Source organism: Diuraphis noxia, unplaced genomic scaffold (genome assembly GCF_037042655.1).
Source record: "Diuraphis noxia isolate RWA-SAM2 unplaced genomic scaffold, SU_Dnox_SAM2 contig0003, whole genome shotgun sequence".
Lineage (NCBI taxonomy): Eukaryota > Metazoa > Arthropoda > Insecta > Hemiptera > Aphididae > Diuraphis > Diuraphis noxia.
Genome location: NW_028301713.1, coordinates 46,608,891 through 46,630,740, shown reverse-complemented (window position 1 = coordinate 46,630,740; position 21,850 = coordinate 46,608,891). Strand labels below are relative to the sequence as shown.

The following is a 21,850-nucleotide window of genomic DNA, read 5'->3' as shown; positions in this document are numbered from 1 at the left end:
CATTTTTTTTTATTTTTTTTTTTTTTATTGGGGTTAAGGCTTCGACTACTGAGGTCATTAGCCTAGGGTACTGAAGGTTTTTTACAAGTGTGTGTATGTGTAGCAATGATTTGTCACTAAAAATCCCAGGATGGAAAAACCCATCCGGGAACTAGTGACACCGGCCGGTGGGTATACGAGTACACATAACAGGTTTCGTAACTGAAAGTACATACCACGTCACAGAAAAAATATTTATTTACAATTCATAGCATCAAAATGTTATTTTTTAATTTTTTGTTACATGTTCCTACCTGATAAGCACTTAAGCGACCCTGTGATTAGGCTTTCATTTTCAGCCTATCTATGACACGGTGCGTCGATACTCGAGGTACCGTGTACAGAAATAATCATACACTGATTAGTTTTGTATAATCAAAATGGTTTATTGAAATTTAAAAACATATAATAATAATTTTTTACCTCCGAACCGCGTGGCTGGCTTAAAGAAGCGGCCACGGCGGGCGGTATCAGGCCTTTAGAGGCGCGACAGATAGTTTTACAATATTTGGTTTTTTATTTACAAACAAGAAATATAATATCGAGAGGGAATGAGCTTATATTAACTGTCTCACGGACTCTAATAAGTCGTGAGTTATATTAATACAACTCGTAGTGACACCTACGCAGGCACACTAGGGGAATGGTTGATGGCTCTGAAAAGAGCCTTTTTAGTCAGTCGCAATTTTGAATCGACCGTGAGGAAAACTACGTGTAGGGCCGCTGGTATTTGCACACGGCGTATCACAGTACGATCGCCTCGGTACTACGTCGTACAGTGAACATTGCACGATGTGCACGTCGGGATCGTCAGTTTTTTCCTGTGATGGTATCGTCGGTTGCCGCCTCGTTTTGACGAGTGTCTTTGCTGCAGTATCGTCGGTTGCCATCTCGTTTCAAATAGATGTTGACGGATGGGTTGTTGGCGGACGAATGACGATGCCGTTAACTATACCAGGCTTGCGCCTTTACTAGTGGATGGAATTTGGATGGATAATAGTTTTATTGATTGATCCGTATGGTTTGGGTTTTCCTTTGATAGTTGGAGGGGTATGGATTTTTTCTAGAAGTCGAATATGTTCGTGATCCGAGAAGAAACTTTTGTAAAACATTGATTTGTGAAGTTGTGATGATGTTTCGTAAATGTGACCGGTTTATATACTGTGTCCCGTACCGACTCGTAAACCACAGGTGTGCCGCCATGCGTAACTGTGTTTCCCGTCGGCACGGTTTGCCTCGCTATTCGTACAATTTTAGGGTTTTGATTATGGTAATAGTATTTTTTATTTCGTTACGGTCTCCTCTATCCATATCCGTGTTTGTTGGGAATGTAAAATGACCAGAATGTTTTTTTAATTCGCCACATGACCCTTACGGTGGTGTCGTTTGTGCGTGCTGTGTTGTGATTGGTGGTCCTGAAAAAGACCGTTTTATGTGGTAATAGGAACTCCGTTACATCTATTTTATATTCTTTAGACAGATAAATTGTACGAGTATAGTCCATGGACTCATAAATAAACTTAGTTGCAAAGGGCATTTCCCATTCCAATACCTGGTCTAAAACCAAAATGGCGTTATGAGAAAAGTTCATACACTTCTTTAGATACCTAACACATATTTTTTTTTTATTACAATTTTCTCTAGTATTTTAGAAAAATTACTTAGCTTTAAGATACGATATATTTTTGTAACTGTTTATGATTTGCTTATCTATACTTTTATACATTATACAACGGTTTGATTGATGCTAATTTAAATGTATTACTTAGATTATAAATTTTGTAGTAGGTAGTAGTTAACCTATAATATTTAAGGTTAAACATTTTAAATTTTTTTTACATTTTTATAGATAGAGACACAATCAAAACCTGTGGCTGTTTCGTCCTTAAAGTTTTCATTTAATTTGAATTACTTGTTTCCAATTAACTGACAATTTTATTGCATTAAAATATAAATCAAACATCTCATTTTTTGAATCTTCTACAGTTCTATACATGATTGCAATCAATACTAGATGTAGGTACTTAATAATATCATCGTAAGTTCTATTGAAAATGCTTATTTTTTCATAAATCTTTATTAGTAAAGGTTGTAGTAATATATAATTTAATATAAAATATAAAATATATTGTATACATGTGCATGTTTAACTCAAGGTCCTTTGAAATTTCCAGCTGTTGGTGGTCTACCTGCGTAGTAGACATTATTACACATTTCACAGTATCCTGGCGAACCCTGAGGTCCAGGATAACCAATTGGACCAATTGGACCTGTTTAAAAAAAATTGCGATTTATCTATCATATTAAGGTTAAATTTAGTCTACCATATTTAAACAAAAAATATTATTTTTTTTTTTTTTCATAACTGAAATTAATTTATATTAAACAAATTTGTGTACATGTCTTATTGTAATAAACGAAACTCATACCTGGTCTTCCTGGTTCACCTCTATCTCCTGGTCTGCCATGTGCTCCACTCGGACCTAAAAATATATTATAATAGATTTCAAAAAATTTAAGGCTAAAAATATATTAAACATTAATACCTGGTTGGCCAGGGAGTCCGGGTGGTCCTTCATATGCAACAGCTTCAGGTCCACGCTCTCCTTTATCTCCTTTTGGCCCAACTGGTCCTTCAGAACCTACCAATAAAATTTAACAATAATATAATATAATAATTATTTGTGTACAATTTAACGGAATACGTTTTTATTAGAACACATTCAATAATGTCAGTTGTCAGTTGTCACTGACAAATTTATAAGGTTTGAGTCAAAAAAATCAAACCGTTTGACCAACAATTGATATTTTTCTATTACCAGTTTGTTAATATTAGGTACTTACCTACTTATTATTTTATTATGTGTTAATTACAAAACGGCAACTCGGAGATAAATCTGAACTCTAAAACAATAATCCCGAGGGGCTAATATTGGTTATTTTTAGCTTTTCACAATAATCTTATAACTTTTACAATAATTGAAATACCTATGCCCTATAAGGAGTAAATAACTTACCTATATTTTTACGATTTTATACCTTGTTATTTTGTTCATATAAATAAGAAATTTAATTTAAATAATTTTTATGATAAAAAAGTGACAAAAGTTTTTATGATTTTTTTTTTTTAGACATTAAGTCAATATGATAATGATCTATATTATACAACAATATACGATAATATTGACAATGTTAACATGGTATATCACGGCAGTCTTAACTTGAATGAAATAAAAAATTAAATATTTTAAAAACAAAACAACTGCCTAATTATTATTAACTATTAGCTAAACAATTATTCCTACACATCAATACACTCAATAATCTTCTTTATTTGATTACGAAGAAAAGAAATAGTTCCTTTGTTTAAGCTAGAAGCGACAAACCTTTAATTTAGTTCATTCTTAACAAAACAAACGTGAACTTAAAATAATTCCTTCTTAGAGGAAATTTTCAAGCATTAGTTCTCGCATACTTAATATGTTATGTTTAATAAACCTCTAGAGGTACCTTTTAAGTTATTTACTTAGATAAAGATTTTTTTATAAAGGTAGTCATAAAAAGTAATCATTAAAACAAATGTATAATTATACCAAATTATATTATTTTTATTTTCATGCACTCAGCGTTATTATTCTCCATATGCATAATAATTTAATTCTTACCGGTTGACCCTTGTATACCAGGAGATCCTGGAAAGCCTCTTTCACCAGGCATACCTAAGCCTGGTGGCCCAGGCTCGCCTAAAAATAATATTAATGAATATTTGAATTTATTCACCTTTTACATACTTTTCAATTTTTCACACTATATAATTACCTGGGGGACCTTGGATACCCGGTGGACCTGGTTTACCTATAATTGACCGACCAGGGGGCCCAGGTGGACCAACGAAGGTGTTTGTTAGTTCTGCTAATTGTTCTAGGAATGATTATCAAAATATATTATTAAAACCTGTATATTCAAAATATAATTGGAACAAGCTAGGCATACTAGAGATTAAATTCTGTAATAAATATTATTTTAAGATATAAAAAGAATTAAGTAAATATTAAAATAATATGCTGAACATCTATTTTTAAAAAATTTTAACAAGTCATTTTTAAATTAACGAAAAAATGAATATTGGGAACTAAGCAAACTTAAAAATTTTGTAAAAAATACATTTTTTTCACTACATTTTGATTTTTAATATTTATCTAACTATTTGTAAGACACGTTAAATTCAAATATTTTGAGACTCACATGGAACTAATAAGTAGGTAAATATAATCCATCTCTATTTTCTATATCTACTACATACTTACTAGTGCAGAATGCAGAATAATTCATAATCTAGTTTGAAAAATAATAAATTTACCTTTGAAAACTGATTTACATATTTCTTTTATCTCATTTTCAGTAAAACCATTTCCCTAATAAAAAATTATAAAAATGTAATCGTGCAATTATATTACATAATATTATTATACAGTGAAAACTCTCCATAACGAATCTGAAGGGACCATGTGATTTCTTTCGTTATTTCGAGTTTTTGTAATAGAGAGTAATTAATAGGTTTTAAATCAAACCAACCATTATAAGTTAACTTAATGCTATTTACGTAATACCTATATAGAGTTTTTCGTTGTAACTAGTTTCGTTATAAAGAGATTTCACTGTACTTTCATACAGTGTTGTAAATTTATTACTTAGTGGGGTCTAGATTTCATCGCAAACTTAATTTTTTATTCATTTTTTTTTTTTTGTGTGTGAACTTAAACAGTACTTTCTAAGTACGTAATTTGTTTCATGAAAGAGATACTTCAACATCAGACGCTGATGTTAGTCTTAAAAATATTTAACTACCTATTCTTTACAACACTGCTAATCATAAAAAATAATTAATAAATAACATACTGAATAACCTGGTAATCCTGGTTCTCCTGGTTCTCCTTTTTCACCGGGTGTGCTAAGAGTTCCCTGTTGAGATATATATGTATAAACAAAATATTTAAAAAAGTCAGATAGTATAGGTAACCGCTCTTTTGTAGGTTCTGCAGTAGGTATTATTATTCCATATGAAAAATTATTCTGAGCGTAGAAAAAATACATCTAAACTAGAAACTTGAAAAAATTTTAAATTTTTAAAACTGTTTTGAGTTGTTAATTTATGTAACAGTGAAATTTTTCAAGTTTCTAAATTCAACGATTAATATTTAATACTTTTTAAGTGACAATAGAATAACTAAAATCGTTTGACGAATATCAAATTTCATAAAAACATAAACATCAAATGCTCAAAAAAATATTTGTTGAATTTGCTTAACTTTTTATTTATTTCTAGTCATAATAATTTATAAGCAACCCAGCTGTATTAAGTTTTCAAGATTTTTTCTGAAAGAATCTTTTTCATCGACATCTTTCACGTTCGAATAACAGAAACTTCTGATACGCTAATTATAGTTCGGATAATAGAGGGTTCGTATAACGGAGGTTCAGATAATCGAGTTTCTACTGTAGTATTATTATAAAGGTTTAACGAGAATAACACACTTTTAAATTTCGTACAATACACTGCACTTTTCGTACTACACAAAGTGTGTCGTACAACACACAATTTTAGGGACTGAATTCGAAATAAGGAAATAGTTTTTATCTACAACTGGTTTTTCGTATATAAATCACACTTTATAAAAAACAAATTTTTCAGTTATAATTACTGCTCTAAAAGATCATGAATACATAAGATGATAGACATAAATACCATAGTAAAATCAAAAAAAATATTGCTCCACAGTCCACACAAAGTCTAAAATATACTTTAGTAGGTATATTAAATAATATATCATCTACATTCATAAGAAATTCATATTTGATTTACCAACATAGTCACAAACAAATAAATACCTACCGGTCTTATATATTGTGTTTCTAATTTAGCTGGAATATAAGTTATAGTTCCAGGAAGTCCAGGTTCACCTTTAATACCTTGAATTCCAGGTTCTCCCTGTAATTAATTTCGTTCATTTTAAATTAAATTAATATCATACTACATAATTTATATTAGTCAATATTTTTTACTCTTTCTCCTTTTTCTCCTTGTAAAGCGGGCAGTGCTGGTATACCTGGTGTACCGGGTAAACCCTGATATCCTCGCGGGCCCTTTAAATAAATCGTACATATTGATATTTATGGAACGAAGATTAGTAAAACAGCAAATTATTAGGTATATAATTATAATTATATGAATTGAATTTAATTGAATATTAGAAAATTAATAAACCATATAAGTTATAACTTAATTGTACACATTATAATTAAATAACATTTTTATTACTTCTGCTCCTGGAATTCCTGGTTGACCTGGAGGGCCTTGTGGTCCTGTTAGTCCCTGTGGCCCTTCTTGTCCTTGTGGTCCAGATGGTCCAGGTGGTCCTTGTGGTCCAGGCGGTCCCTGTTTACTTTGATTTATAATTGGTGGATGTTTGTTTGCGCATTGATTTTCTCGAAAAGGACAATTACTACCAGTCGTAGCTACATCTGGTTGTTGAATTTGTACAGATTCTTCTCTCATCTTTATGACAATTTAAAGTTATTTAAAATGAACGAGAGTAAAATATTATTTTTAATTATTACTAGATATAATTCAGCACATCCTTCCCGTTGTGGTTTCGTTGGATCACAACTAAGTGTTATCCATTGTACATCCACCTAAATTCACTTAATTAATAATTTGAAATTAATTATAGTTTTTAATGCAACTTACTGGTGCTGCTTGATAATCGTTATTTATCACTAAGGCTGTATTACCAAACATATCCACAGTACCTCTAGGTTCCAACATTTTAACTCCAACTTGTTTACAATCTATGTAAAGTACTACTCTATCATAAAATACTCCAAAATGTAATTTATGCCAATTTCTATCAAAAATCTAAACAATTTGAAAATATTTTATTCAATAATCTTGTGGTAAAATAATAAATTATAAGGTAGTTTACTAAATTATTATTTACTTAATCTATTTCAACAATTTCAACAAAAAAAAAAAAAAAAAAATGATTCAGTATTCATTATAATATCATATTTAATACATAAATATTTTTCTTAACTAAAATAATAAAAATAAATAGAAGATAAAACATAATTATTTGAATGTAAAATTATATCTTTCCGCTGAACTTTACAGTATTATTATACAGTCAAAAAGAATTAAATTAAAATTGTATAACTTCGAGAAAATAGATTTTATCATTGAACTAAGAAACCGTGCATATTAAATATGATTATTACTAAATGTAGTTTGTATAAAATATTTACATTTGTATATGTACATAATTAATGTTCTAATAGGAATATTAATTACTATTACTACCCAAAAAGCTAGTACATGATGACTGATGATCAAGAAGAAAAGATTGGTTATATACTATACTTTTACAACATAGTGGTTAAATTTTTCAATTAGTAGGTAGGTATATATTAAATTAACTTACGTAGTTTGCTTCAAATTTTACAGTTTGTAAGTACCCGTCATAATTAACAATAGAGAATTCTACGGTCCCCACAACTTGATTTAGTGAAATTTGTAAATTAGTGCTATTCTGGTAATCAACAATTTTAAGTATGTGCCACTGTGCTCTGGTTACCATTCTAGAGCTGAACGTAGCAATAAAAGAAAACTGTTGAGGTATGCCCAAAGGAAATACATTTCTGTAAACAATAAACAAATCAAACAGTACTAATATCCGAGTTCTGTCCCAAATATAAAAATGTAATTTTAAGATATACTGGTTCTGTCCCTGGTTTTTTTTCCACTGATATAGGTACCAATTCCGTCGTGTCAAGTAAAATTTAACAATATCATATTATTTATAAATAAAGATAATATGATTTCAGTAATTGAACCAAATAAACTTTTCAGTCGTTATATGTGCGTGTCCGTGCCATTTTGATGTATTATATAAAAAATTTAAAGTATACAATAGGTGTACAGTGAAAAAGGTAAAATTTTAATTATTAAAAACAAGTATTCAAAAACAAAGCATATATAAAAATTGTTAAAATAACTAAATTTATAATAATTAAAGAGCAGATTTTTAGATTCTTAATAGCTTAAAATATGATTATTGACGAATAAATTATAAAAATTATTAAAGGCGGAATTAATATATATATACCTACCTTCTTTTACCTAGGACGGAATTGGTATAAAAAAGGTTCTTGGGACGGAACTCGGATGCATCCGGTGGAAATGCTAATATTAAACCAGCGCACTAAGATCGAAGCACTTATTTATAATTATGACAATGCAGTAATAGATAATTAAAATAATAAAATTATCATTAATATTATAAGTAGATTGTAGGTACCTATTATCACTTTTGTCTACTTACTATTTCTAGTACTACTACTGTATAGAGCGTTGACTATATAGTATATTATATTATTATATGTTAATGTTAGTTTATAATATAGTCTATAATTAACTCATATAACTATATAACTTGTGCGTGTTAGTAGTTTAATACCTATATATATATTGATATTAGTATACTGTATACTGTAGTCTACATCACTCTATACAAGATAGTGAAGTTGATGTAATTTTGTTAAATACCTTGTTGGCATTATTAAACGTGCTATTTTTTCCACCCTATAAGCGGTCTGAAAACGGTTAGATCCTATCACTTTGATTACACTTTTTTTATATATTTCTTCTGCCGAATCCAACCCAAATTTTCTAATAAAATCGATTATTTGTAGATCGTCTTCCCCCGGCCGGAAGTCTCCACACGGCATCTGGGCCGATGCTTGATCCTTAACGGGCTTACTGGTGCCCTCATCATAATCTGTACAAAACATTACCGTTATTATAGCATGACGAATGTATACACCCATAATTAATATAACTTTCATAGTAAATAACGATGTTGATGTAAATACTTACAATATTATGTAAATAATGATTTTAACAGATGTGTGAACGTGTTTACATCATTATTTGTATAGGCCTATGAGATCAATGGCGTTTACAATAAAAGATAATGTATCTCAGTCTCTACTTTTTTTTATTAATATTGCATTATAATTTACGCGCTCTGCACAAATAAGAACAACTGCTGGATAAAGTTGTCAACACAGTAGTAGTGTATTATTTGCAGTTCTACACATTTTTATAATCTTTTTAATTTATCTTTTAATTATTAGTTTGAATGGTCAAAAAAAGCGAAATATTTCTATTAGAGGTTCAGTCGACTTGGGTTAGATTAACTTACTATAATCTCTTGTGGCTTTTGAACTTTCGATACAAATCTAAATTTAGCTATGTTTAATATCGTAGTTCTATTATTGCTAAAAGCAGTGGCGTGGTGAAGGGGGTTTAGAGGAGCGTCAACTCCTCCAAATTTTGGGTGGGTGGCGGTATTACAATTGATCATATACGCATATATACTAGAAGTAATGATGTACCTATGTCCTACTATAATATAAATAAGCAACAAGATAATCTGATTTTTTGTGTATTTGATACATTATTAGATGATGGGTGGGTACCTAGATTAAAATCTTTGCTCCTTGTGTTAAAATAGCTCGCCTCGCCACTGGCTAAAAGAACTACCTATTATGTGACTATCGGACTATGCTTATATGTTATATCAACTAATGAAACTTCTATTACAATAATCCGAATTATTGCAGGCCTCCAAGATGACCAATGATGATGGTTAGGTACTTTCATAAAGTTCTATGAGATAACGTAATACTTATAATACTTCTTCACTACGTTCACAATCATGTTGCATGTATAGCTTATGTTTTCAAAATAAAGAAAAATATCTATCAATAAGTTACTGGATTTTACGTTACTTTAAACTTTGACACTTCGGCAATAAATATATACATTTTAAGTAGGTATAATATGAAATAAAAGCTTTAAATGGCCAACTTCGGTGGCTCGTGACTGTTACCTCTTCTTTCTCTACTTTAGATTAGGAACTAAGAGAAGAATAAAGATAGCTAAGGATTAGACCTAGCCATCTAGGTAAAATGTCTATTCTTAACAAATCAATACAATTCGTAATAAGTGCACTGGTACACTATACAGTCAATTATTATTTTTTGAAGAAATCTGTAATGGTTTTCTGCTTCATTGAATATAATTTCATTTTTTCGTAATTTTTTAAATTTGGAGAATATATTTCGAATTACTGAGCGTTGAACGGATGATACTTCGAATTTTCACGTGTTACAGTGTCCAGTTTTCACAAAATGTAATTTATAATTACCGAGTGTACTTAAATTTAGTGTTTTTATTCGAATTACCGAGGGATTTTCGAGGGACCTAGCATTAACTTTGAATTACCAAAGGTTTCGAATTATTTAAGGTTTGAATTATCGAAAGTCGACTGTATAAGTATATCACTGCATGATCATGATGGTTAGTACCTAATAATCAATACCAACTACCTTTAATTATCGTTCAAATAGATATGGTAACCGATTAGTGTATTACCTATAGTAAATAGGTACCGATTATGGCCAGGTTCTCGGTGTCTTAACTACATACTGTGATGTGTCTTTTTCATCATATCTAATGGGTACATCATACATAACTACATTAGTAAATAGTAAGTAATTAAATGTTAGTTACAAGTTACCTACACGTTGAGTAGGTATGTATTATTCAACTGTACAAGAACTGATCTTTATTGCTTAATATTAGGTAACTATTATTAGATAAATAAAATGTATTTTTATTATTTACCCGAATAATCAGTAGAAATTCCAGAATGTGTCTGAAGTTTTTCACCTATAACCAAAGAAAATAACATTCATTTACTTTATTAATAGGTGCATAGGAAAAGCTTATTTTTAAAATCAAGTAAACAAATTATAGCCTTATTTTTTATAGCCTAATGATGATAGCTGATAGGCTATGATATATTAATATATAATATGATAAATATTTATAATATATTATATATACAATATAATAAATATGATCATAATTAGCCATCGTTTTCTCTAATAAGTTATTAGGTGTAGGAGTAGATACGGAGCACATACTTGCTGAAGAGTTTATTCTAGTAGGAAATATAATCGTTGCAAATAAAATAATTTGTGTCCATCTTAAATAATTTCTAAAAAAAAAAAATAATAATAAAAATATTAACAAACCTACACAAATATATTTTATGTTATAGTATAATAATATATAGATATATTTATATACGACAAACACGACTTTAAAATATATATTATTTACGAGTTCCGTTAAAGCGTGACATCATCATGATAGGTTTATTACTTTTAACAAATAACTGGAGACTTAAGTGTTAAATTTAGAAAGATTAGAGAGCATTAGGTCTTGTGCCAAATATATTTTATTAAGATACTTGGATGAATTCAAGTTAAAAAAAAAAAAAAAAACAAACAAACTATTGGATTAAAATATTATATGTTAATTTCGTATTTTCGTCACGCTAGTTTATTCTTAAATCAGATTTACAAATAAAACAATTAAAATAATTATCACTCTATTAGGTACCTACCTACTCAACTACATGTTACTTTACTATTCGACGATATGATATGATTGTATTTATTTACAAAACCAAAATGCTGTCAGGAAATTCAAAATTGTATACTATACTTTGAAAAATATATGATATAGCACTAACGAGAGAACAGAGATAATGTTTATACTTTTAAGTGTGATAACTCTTATATTATTGCAAAATATAAATAATTGGAAGCAACTGCTGCAGTACATTTTAGTACCTATCTAAGTATGTTACGGAGATAACACACGCGAGTACTAGTAATACACTGTTCTCTTAATACCATGTTTTTCAGTTAACATTTTCTCACCTTTGTAGATTGGATATTGGTGGCATGTTATGGTTGCAACATGGCAAAATAATTTTAAAATATTCTGGTAATCTTAAAAATCACATTAACAGTAAAAATTAATCTAAGAGTTATGACTAGATACCTATTTAAAATAATTTTATAATTTTAAATAAAACAATTTTAGCTAATAAAAGTTTTTTTAAAAAGAATGTAAAGATTTATCATCGTTGTTTAGCTTTATTTGTACAGCATATTATGTACTTCTATAAGCTTATTTAAATGCTTTAGAAAAGTTGAACTAATACTAATTGGCAGAGTAAAAATTACTTCTAATAAAAATCAGTAATTCTTAAACACTATGAAAGTATGAAACTGTGAAATTTCCTATAATACCCATATTATGTTCTTTGAAAATTCAAATAATAATATACTTAGTATTTTATATTAACCACAATATGAACGTTATACAGCTCCATTATTGTTTATTATTATCATAAAAGGACAATGTAACTTGATATTTTATCTTTTACTTTAATAATATTATTTTAATACCATAACCAGAAGTATTTATCATATCAAAACTTAACATTTTATTCTTCATCCTTGATTTTTTCAGGGTATTTTTTTTTTAACAAAATTAAGTTTACTTTTTCAATTATTAAAAAAATCTTTATCCCAATCCAATGATTTAATGAATATTTTATTTTATTTTATATAGGCTTCAATATCCATAAAATCTTAAGTAATTAATTTAATAGTGGAATAATTTAAATGTATAACTTACCCCTTTACGTACATCATTTTATGCAATTTAAATGAGAAAATGTAGTAAACTTTAGCATGCGTTATGTACATTAGTATTATAATATAAAACACCAGAATAAACACGTCAGTGCCTTAACCATAACTGTGAGATAATTTAAGTGGATCAAGACATCTTGTTCAGGTTACACTGCAGAAAAGAGAGGGGATAGAATGTTTTTAATTATATTGAATCCTTTTAAAATAGTTTTTATTCTTTGTATATTTTACATATATCTATACATATACGCAAACATTATCACATATATAATATATATTATAAGTATTTATTTATAAGTATATACACATAGTATGATTTTAGTAAAAGTTTTAAAATAGATTTAAAAATACATACTAAGAAACATTAAATAAACTATATTTTAATACATAAGTGTTTAAAAATTTTAGTGTAATTTTTAAAGAACTATAATTGTAGCTATCCTTAAAGATAAGCAAAAACCAAAAGTTAAAAATTTAAATGATTGCAAATTATGCTAAATTAAACAAAACAATAAGTATACATTAGTTATATATTTACTATTAAGTTTAATACATCAATGAAATATAAAATTATGTTCTCTTATATATGAGTATTAAGGGGTTTTCAAGTTGAATTTAAAAAATATAACAATAATAAGAATAAAACACAAATAAATTGCTATATATTATAATTAGTTAAAATTATTTTTTATAATACAAATTAAAAACCCAGTTTTTTTGTAAGAAAAGTACTTTTTATTAAATCAATGTGAATTAATCAAGAGGTTCTAAATTTATCGGGCGCGATGATGATGGGCGTGGTTCTCCATCACGATCACAGTCACCCATTAATGTACTGATCAAATTACCTGAAAATTAATAGGAAAATTTGTATTAATATATAAGGTTTTTTATTTAAATATAATAATACTATTTTAATGTTATAATTATTTCAACTAATATAAATAAAACAAAAAACTTGACTAATAACTCTAAAAAATAAAATAAATTTAAATTTCAAGACACAATAAAATAGATACAGACTATTAGATTATTTAATTAATTAATTTACAAAAGTCTTTGTTGAAGTAAAGTTCATGTTGGTTTGATGTCTCTACCTATTATACTATTTATATAAAAACTACACTTTACATTTTTTAATTTTGTAGTCAAAATGATCAAATTAGGTTAGCATAACCTACTACATAAATTACCAAAGACGTTTTTAAAATGTATAAATGTACTTATACTAACTTATTGTTAACTTGGATAACTGTTTAAAAATGTGAGTAGGGTACTTTCATCATAGGCACATTAGTGTTGGGATTACAGACCATTAACATTCAGACATTTATTAGCAGTGTCAGCCTGGTCATGGCTGCTAGGCCACGAATGCATTCGAGGCCACAGGCCGTATTTGTGTCAAGGGGCCCCAATATTACTAAAAATATAATATGTCACTACTTATAAGCATTTTTTTTATCATTTTAAGAAATAACATTTTTGAGGGTCCTTCTGAAGAAATGCATCCGAGGCCCTTTAAAGAACATGCCGACGCTGTTAATCTGTGTGGTATAGTATAATTTTGATGCAACCAAGGATTTTTTATTTAAGGTTGATAGTTCAATATACATATTTTAGCAGCATAGTGACATGCACAACAAATGTCTATCAATCAGCTAGTTACTATTATTTAAAATAAAATTTCAAGGGTAAAAAATAATTTTTTTGAACAGGGAGTATTTAAGGAGGAAGCACAGGGGCTCAAAGAGCCAACACCTTTCCTCATTTATCATAATTTTTCTATTTATTCTTGAGATATAAGAGTAAATGTATGTAATAAAGAGCCTATTTGTGTGTTTTTAATAAGGAGCAATGGTTGTATGCAATTTCCAAGCCAATGTCCATGGCATTTGTGTTAGATTTAAGTGATTAAAAGCTATTATACACGCACAGCAGGTACACAAATGACCAGTGTCAAGGGAGCCATTGACTGAAAATGAAAAGCGTAATCTTTTGCTCAAAATATGGTTTACAGAAAAACTCTCACGCCTCATAGAGTGGTCTTATTTAATTTATTTCATTTTTTGTTAAGATAACAAGAATGGTTTTCTACAGAGCACATTGGACTATGATTTTTGATTTTGCTGCTTAGATATAACACTGGTAAAAAAAAAAAGCTTATAAAAATTAATCATGTTCAAAGTTGTATTATATGGTTTAGAAATAGCATTCTCTTTCCAAAAAAAAAAAAATATATATTTATATATTGAAATCATATCACTTTATGAAGTGTGAGTTTTTTCCGTAAGGTATGTCTCTAAGTAAAAAAAAAAAAACAGGTCACATGCAAACCCCTTTTATCACCGCTGACATATTCAGCTATCTTTACATTCATATAATTCTTTTATTGAATATAATTAAATGCCTTTTGTTTCCAACACATGTATTATATATATATATATATATATATATATATATATATATATATATTGATATTATTTTGAAATGTAAATTGTTTTTGTCTCTCTATCATGTACATGTAAAATTATCATTGACGTTGGACAGGTTAGTAAATGCATTGAACTAATTGAAGTTTATCATTTGTACATTATTCTTTGATCTTTTAAGCATAATTAAACACATAAATCAAACACACATACTTTCTAATTATTACAAAGTATTATAAATGTCATTAATATTATAGGAAAAATATAGACAAATTAATAAATTTCCAAGTCAATCAATACTGCTATACTTTAACTATATGTTTCATATTAAGAACTTTATTCAAAAGGCTAAAAGTGAATTATGATTTCCAACAAAAATAAAATAAAATAATTATTTAAAACAGAAAATTAAAAAATATTTTATTTATAGAAATTACTAAATAAAAAATAAATTTTAAAATGATAGGTAAGTAAAACGTATTTAATTAAAAGTAAATAAATACTACTATAAGTACACCTACCCAAAAATCCATGTTGTTGTCTAGGTCTCCTTTCAAATGGCTTGACGTGGAAGAAGAGTTGCCCAATTTTATCCAAATATTCAGTATAGCTCGGATCTCTGGTCAAAGATGATTGATATTGCTCACAAAGTACTATATAAGTTTTTAGCTTTCCACTAAATATAAAATATAAAACATTTAGATATAAAACCTAATAGTTACCAACAAATTATAAAACAAATAGTTACATACCTATCTAATATTTGTAGTAAATAACAAATAAAATTAAGTAAAGGCAAAATGTATGGTGGTTCATCGTTTATAGCAGGATGTAACTTAGTATATGACTGAAATGTTGACTGTGCAATTGATATGTTACGCATACACAACCCTCTAAAATAAAAAATAAATAAAATATTTATACTGACTTTTATGAGATTTTGTAAATACATACTGCAGTACAACTTGTGTTATAAATAAATCAACTTCATATTTTAATCCTCGTGTTTTATGCATTTCTACTAACATAGCTGCAAAAGCCAAACCATCTGTTGATCTCAAATAATGATGCTGGGCTAATGCAAAATTAGCCTCTAAATGTGTAAAAATGTTGTATATTAATTTTTAAACATGAAACTGTATTAAAGTCAGTGGCAGATTTAAGGATTCAAATAGTCAGCAAATCCATAATATTGCCCTCATACAAAATGTATCATTAACATACTTGCCTAAGTAATTTATATTTTAATATCCTAACCCAGTGTTTCCCAACTTTTTTACCTCACAGCACACTAGTCCTAACCCATATTTAGCCGTAGCACACTTGACACTAACTTAAATATGTTCAATAAATATATATTTTTTATATAAGGGCATTAGGCTTTCGCTTTCATCATATTAATACAAAAAGTTGCTTATCAGTAAATTACTGGCAAATAATTAACTCATGTAAAATCATATTTCTACATATTATAATTATGAAATTTATTGATATGGAAAAACAGATATTACATTACGATTGTTAAATAAAAAAATCTAACTAACCTAAGCTAACCTAGTGAGAAATTTGGGATTGGTTTCCCTTCATTATAAGTTTTTACCATATTTCAATAGTTGACAAGCATATCCTCATATTAGAGTAAGAGAATAGTTAAAAAAAATTATAACTTATTATTGAAATTATAGGTAAGCATATTAATATCATATTGTGCAGCATAACTGTTGGGAAACACTACACTTGACCTAACAATGATAAATTATATTGCAGTTTGCAATACAAAATGAATTTTTTTTTTTTTTTTGTCTACTACTCTTAAGTGGGTCTCAGTATACATATAAGGAAAGAAGCCTCATCAGCATTTGCTACTTCAATGACTGTTAAATCCACCACTGATTAGAATGTATGACCAACTACCTGCCCAATAGATATATCCTATACGTTTATGTAAGCTTGGATGTCCCATTGAGTATTCTGGACAATGTTCAATTGTCCACTGTATGATTGGATTCAACATGGAATCTCGTTCTGCAGAAAGTGAAGGGCCAAATTTTCTGAATATACTAAATAAAAATAATAATTTAAGCACATAGGTATCAAAAAATCATTAAGTATCAAACTTACTCGTTTATGAAATCGAACATACTTTCAGTAGGAACAATATGCTGTGCTGACAAAGATTTTGCAAATAGTTGTGCTAAGTCAGTAGCGATTCCAATCTAAAATATGTAAGAACTTAAAAGTTTAATAATAAGTTTCATTGTAAGTATATTCAATAATTACTTGATGATTATCATATAGGACAATAATTCCTTCTTGTAGTGTCATTATGGCAGCGTTTTTGTTATGCATGCTTATATATCTACAAGCATAGAATAATACAATCAGTGATTGAATTAAATAGACAACCAATGTACAGTTTCACACTTGAAGGCTGAAGCACCATTGTAATGTGTGAAATAGGTATCAATATTATTATGATTATTATTTGCATGTGGCGTACCTGGAAAAGAGCGATTTGTACAATTGATGAGCCATGTAGAAGTTCTCATCCCTGATTGCGTTATTCAGGGTACGGCGGACGCGATTGATCATGTTATTTGGATCCGGTCTGACCATCATTTTGAGTGAGTATGCTTATATGTGCTGGCGCGTTTATGTATATAAAACGATGAGTTTTCACTTTCTGTCACAACACGGGTGTGCACAATCGATATTCTAATAGGATTTCTGTGCGAGACAAAGGTCGGCAACTATGAGCATTTTTAAACTGAACAATCGCGTCGACGTTTTGCGCGTAGTTCACTTTATAATTAATTGATCAACATAATATAACGATCCAACATTTAACATGATATAATATTATGGCCAGAATACAATATTAAATCGGAGAGACACGCATGATACAATTTGTTGTGCTTTTTTTTTCGTTTTCCTAATAGTGTTGGTGAGTAATGAGTATAGTAGACAGTGTTACGCAGTCGTAGAACTGATAGCGCGACGGTGTCACTATGATAACAGCAATTAGAAATTAGAAGTTTGACATTTTGGAACAAATTCGTACGTCATTGGTCCGGACCATCGGTCCGTATATATATTTCGTATATATATATATATCATATATGGCAATTATTGCCAACACCATATTTTAGCATCACACTCCACAAAAATAATAATTTTAAATCACGAATTATACAAAAACAAAACCAAGGCGTTATTATATTATATTTTATATCGTGGTTTATAAATGGCATCATATTATTTGTATTTGGGTAATTCTGCTTCGGCTACATCTATTGTATACTATCACGTCTAGTTACTATCTTACGTTTAGAATATTTCGACAATGTTTATTGTTTGCTATAATATCATTATGTATCAAAATGATGGTTTTGTAATAAGACTCGCAGGGATAATAATTACAATTGATTCATTTTTTAATTTATTTTAATGTTTTGGTAAAAAATTTAAAAAATATATTTTTTATTTAATTATTTCTAAAAAAATTGACTAAGGCCATTTTGTAGTTTATTTATTTGAAAAATTTACATTCCAAAATTTTATTTTCATTAATTTCCTGATTTTTAATATTTTTTCTAGTTTTGAAGAAATAAAATATGATTATAACTAGGCACAGTAGCACACTGAAGTGATCGGGCAGCCGTACGAGTGCACGCGGCGCAGCATGTCACATGTTTGATAAGTGATAACAATACAGTATTAAATAATTCACAATTTTTCTCGAAATTAAAAAAAAAAATTAAAAATCAGAAAATTAATGAAAACACAATTTTAAAACGTCAATATTTTCAGAAAAATAAACTAAAAATGGCTATAGTCAATTTTTTTGGAAATAATTAAATGAAAAAATATATTTTTTAACTTTTTTACCAGAACATAAATTAAAAATAATATGAAATAATTGTTTTTATCCCTGTGAGTCTTATTACAAGATCAGAATTCCGATATCTTCATTATTTCGGGAAATATCGCAATGGGTTAATCCTTTTGAAATAACATTATACATATACATATATATATATATAATATCTGGCATATGCATTAAAAATTTTCAAATGTTAAAAATGTGAGTTGTTGTATTATACTTCCATTGGGAAAAATGCCTCCTTCATTTTCGATTCCATTACATTTATTTGTGCGCGTTTTTATTGTCACTATATGACCTGCTGACTGCAATTCAATGGCTGCAGTTTATGGTATTTCACTATCATATTCCATTTCCATATTTCCATTATCATCCATAACATTTTTGGGAGAATTGACCACAAATAGATATCCGACTATCGAGGATAATATATAGTACATTAATAAAGGCTAATGTATTCCAACTCGAGATCTATCAAATAAAGACGTATACATGCAGGCAGGCCCGGATTAAGATCTACAGTGCCCATAGGCTGTAAAAAATTTGGTGCCCCTATTTAAAAAAAATATTGTACACATTTCTCTACTCGATACTTGATTAAATAATAAAATATGGAACAATTGCAGTTTAGCTCCCAAGCGATTTTTTCGATTTTTTTCATTGAAACATATGTATATGAGTTAAGAACGATGGTGCAAAAATTAGTTGGTGCAAACCATTATTTTGAATGTTATAGCCTTTCAAATTCAAAGTATGCGATTTTACGTATTTTTTATTGCGCGCCGCATGCGTATTACAACGTTTTAATTTTTTTTTTTTTTTAGGATTATAATTATATTAACTAGGTCATGTGTTTCATGAAGTACTCTCGCATTCAAATGATTTTACTTAAATTTTAAGGTAAAAACAGAGCTAAGAGTTAAATAACAAAATTATCAAGTAAAGTGGATGGCCAGTTAGAGACTTAAGACCCTAAGGGCCGGTTTCACCACTACTTTAAACTACGATTAAGGTAAACCGGGGTTTAATCGGCCGGTTAAATAACTGTTATCAGTCGATTAAGCGTAATCGACGTTTAAAGTATTTGGTGAAAGCGGCCCTAAGAGGAACATAAGTCAACAGCTGTTGTGTTATATGATAAGCGCGCCGCACGCTGCAATACGTACTATTTGTCATACAACCGCATACTTTGGAAGGCTATAACTTCCAAAATAATGGGCACCATCGTTCTAAACTTGTTGAAATACATATGTTTCAATAAAAGAAATCGAAAAAATCGCTTTAGGAGCTAAACTGCAATTATACCTAAAATATTTTTTTTATATTATTTATTATAAATATTATTTAAATATTATACTTATAAATGTTTCGTTTTAAAACTCGGCAATATCAGAATTTTGTGATTATTTTTTAGATATTTTTCCACCTGAAAGTTGTCACTTCTTTCATTTGTGGGAATTAACATTAACTGATATTATGTACATTTTATCTGTTACCTACTTTCTTCTTATTCTCCGTTGATAGTGTTGATACCTATCTAAGTTATAGATAATCAATTAAAACCTTTTGAACCAAAGAAAGAATCAGAAAAAAGTCTCCAAATAAGAAGCAAAATGGAAATGATGATTGGTATGTATAATAGATCTAACTTACCGGAAGATGATGAAAATAGCGTTATGAAATATTGTAATAAAATATTAACTTTACTTTCCAAAAATGAAGACACAAATTTAAAAAAAACTGATATTAATAATAAAAGAAAAATTGAATCCCAAGTACGTTTTAAGAACAGTAAAAAATTAAAAACTTCCGAATATATAAATATGAGTTCAGCAGAAGAAAATATTATCAGAACATCTTTACTAGGTAAAAATAATGATGTATTAATTGTAAGTGAAGATCAATTTAATCATATACTTACTTATAGTTTTAACAAATTAAAATATTGACCAATGACAATTGTTTATTAATTATTATTATAAGGTTATTTATAAGATTATTTATATTATATTTTATATAATTTTTTTTTTGTATTTTTGTGTGTTATTGTCATAGAATATGTCTATGGTTATTGTACAATGACTACATTGATTTTTATTATTATTTATTAACGAAATACGAAACGAATGTCGAATATTGATTATTGTGTAATGTTGTATTGTTCAATTATTGTTGTGTAATTAATAATTAATAATAATTAATAATTATTATTAATTAAATTTTAAACTCTGATAAGAATAGAAATCGTTGATAAGAAATTATGTTGTCAAAATGTAGTCCTGACGCATGCGCGGTAATCACTTGGAACGTTGGGATTTGTCCCGGCGCAGATCCAATCGTTCTAATAACCTATACCGTATGTGATTAAATATCATATACTGATAACATTAATATATTCAGGGCGGGTTGCATAAACCTCCTGTAACTACTTACAGATCTGTAAGTACGTTAACGGATCTGTAAATAAAATTAGGTGTTGCTTGAACGCTCGGTAAAGTTACCGGCTCTGTAAATTATCGGCTATCGGACCTGTAAACTGCAGATCCGATTTGGGCTCTGTAACTAGTTACAGTCTACAGATCGGTTAAAATAATATAATATTATTATTATGATAAGATAAACAAGTTTTATTATCAAAGATTATCAATATTTATATATATATATATAGGCATACAACATATTGTTTTATCCTATTTTTTGAATTTTACTAATAACTACACAGTACACACTATACTACGTACAGTGGCGTGTCATACATGTGTACGATGTGTGCAAATGCCACGGGCCCTCGGATTGAGGGGGCCCATTATTGTTCAACGTTCCACAACAATTTTTTATTTGTATGACATAATTTCATCTAATT

At 28.5% G+C, this 21,850-nt stretch overlaps 2 protein-coding genes across 5 annotated transcripts; both read right to left on the bottom strand.

Annotated features, from left to right (window-relative positions):
• Nucleotides 1-2,097: 2,097 nt before the first annotated feature.
• LOC107169963 (uncharacterized) lies at nucleotides 2,098-12,797 on the bottom strand. 4 transcript variants are annotated; one of them, XM_089221951.1, is made up of 18 exons: nucleotides 12,659-12,796; nucleotides 11,893-11,964; nucleotides 11,089-11,162; nucleotides 10,787-10,831; nucleotides 8,642-8,873; nucleotides 7,518-7,734; nucleotides 6,788-6,955; nucleotides 6,658-6,732; nucleotides 6,359-6,595; nucleotides 6,103-6,183; nucleotides 5,933-6,028; nucleotides 4,939-5,001; nucleotides 4,400-4,454; nucleotides 3,859-3,960; nucleotides 3,705-3,782; nucleotides 2,586-2,681; nucleotides 2,469-2,522; nucleotides 2,098-2,309 (listed from the first exon to the last, which is right to left on the bottom strand). In XM_089221951.1, the coding sequence occupies exons 1-18, from the start codon at nucleotides 12,727-12,729 to the stop codon at nucleotides 2,191-2,193; spliced, it is 1,935 nt and encodes a 644-aa protein (XP_089078077.1). In that variant the 5' UTR covers nucleotides 12,730-12,796; the 3' UTR covers nucleotides 2,098-2,190. The 4 variants fall into 4 exon arrangements, with proteins under 4 accessions (XP_089078077.1, XP_089078078.1, XP_089078079.1 ...); XM_089221952.1 differs by lacking the exon at nucleotides 11,893-11,964 and having other exon boundaries at nucleotides 12,659-12,797; XM_089221953.1 differs by lacking the exon at nucleotides 11,893-11,964 and having other exon boundaries at nucleotides 12,671-12,764.
• An 83-nt stretch (nucleotides 12,798-12,880) lies between these two features.
• Nucleotides 12,881-18,098, bottom strand: LOC107169966 (Golgi to ER traffic protein 4 homolog). Its single transcript, XM_015519938.2, has 8 exons — nucleotides 17,605-18,098; nucleotides 17,385-17,463; nucleotides 17,226-17,320; nucleotides 17,019-17,164; nucleotides 16,059-16,197; nucleotides 15,857-15,997; nucleotides 15,626-15,780; nucleotides 12,881-13,523 (listed from the first exon to the last, which is right to left on the bottom strand). Exons 1-8 carry the CDS (start codon nucleotides 17,721-17,723, stop codon nucleotides 13,429-13,431), a joined length of 969 nt encoding a protein of 322 aa, XP_015375424.1. The 5' UTR covers nucleotides 17,724-18,098; the 3' UTR covers nucleotides 12,881-13,428.
• Nucleotides 18,099-21,850: the final 3,752 nt, after the last annotated feature.

Coding starts and splice junctions, on each gene's coding strand:
- LOC107169963 (XM_089221951.1), bottom strand. CDS start 12,729: ATGTACATAACGCATGCTAAAGTTTACTACATTTTCTCATTTAAATTG. Junction 5,002..5,932: donor AAACACAATATATAAGACCG/GTAGGTATTTAT, acceptor ATATCTCAACAG/GGAACTCTTAGCACACCCGG. Junction 2,310..2,468: donor AGGTGAACCAGGAAGACCAG/GTATGAGTTTCG, acceptor TTTTTTAAACAG/GTCCAATTGGTCCAATTGGT.
- LOC107169966 (XM_015519938.2), bottom strand. CDS start 17,723: ATGATGGTCAGACCGGATCCAAATAACATGATCAATCGCGTCCGCCGT. Junction 17,464..17,604: donor TACAAATCGCTCTTTTCCAG/GTACGCCACATG, acceptor CTATGCTTGTAG/ATATATAAGCATGCATAACA. Junction 15,781..15,856: donor TTACTACAAATATTAGATAG/GTATGTAACTAT, acceptor TTTTATATTTAG/TGGAAAGCTAAAAACTTATA.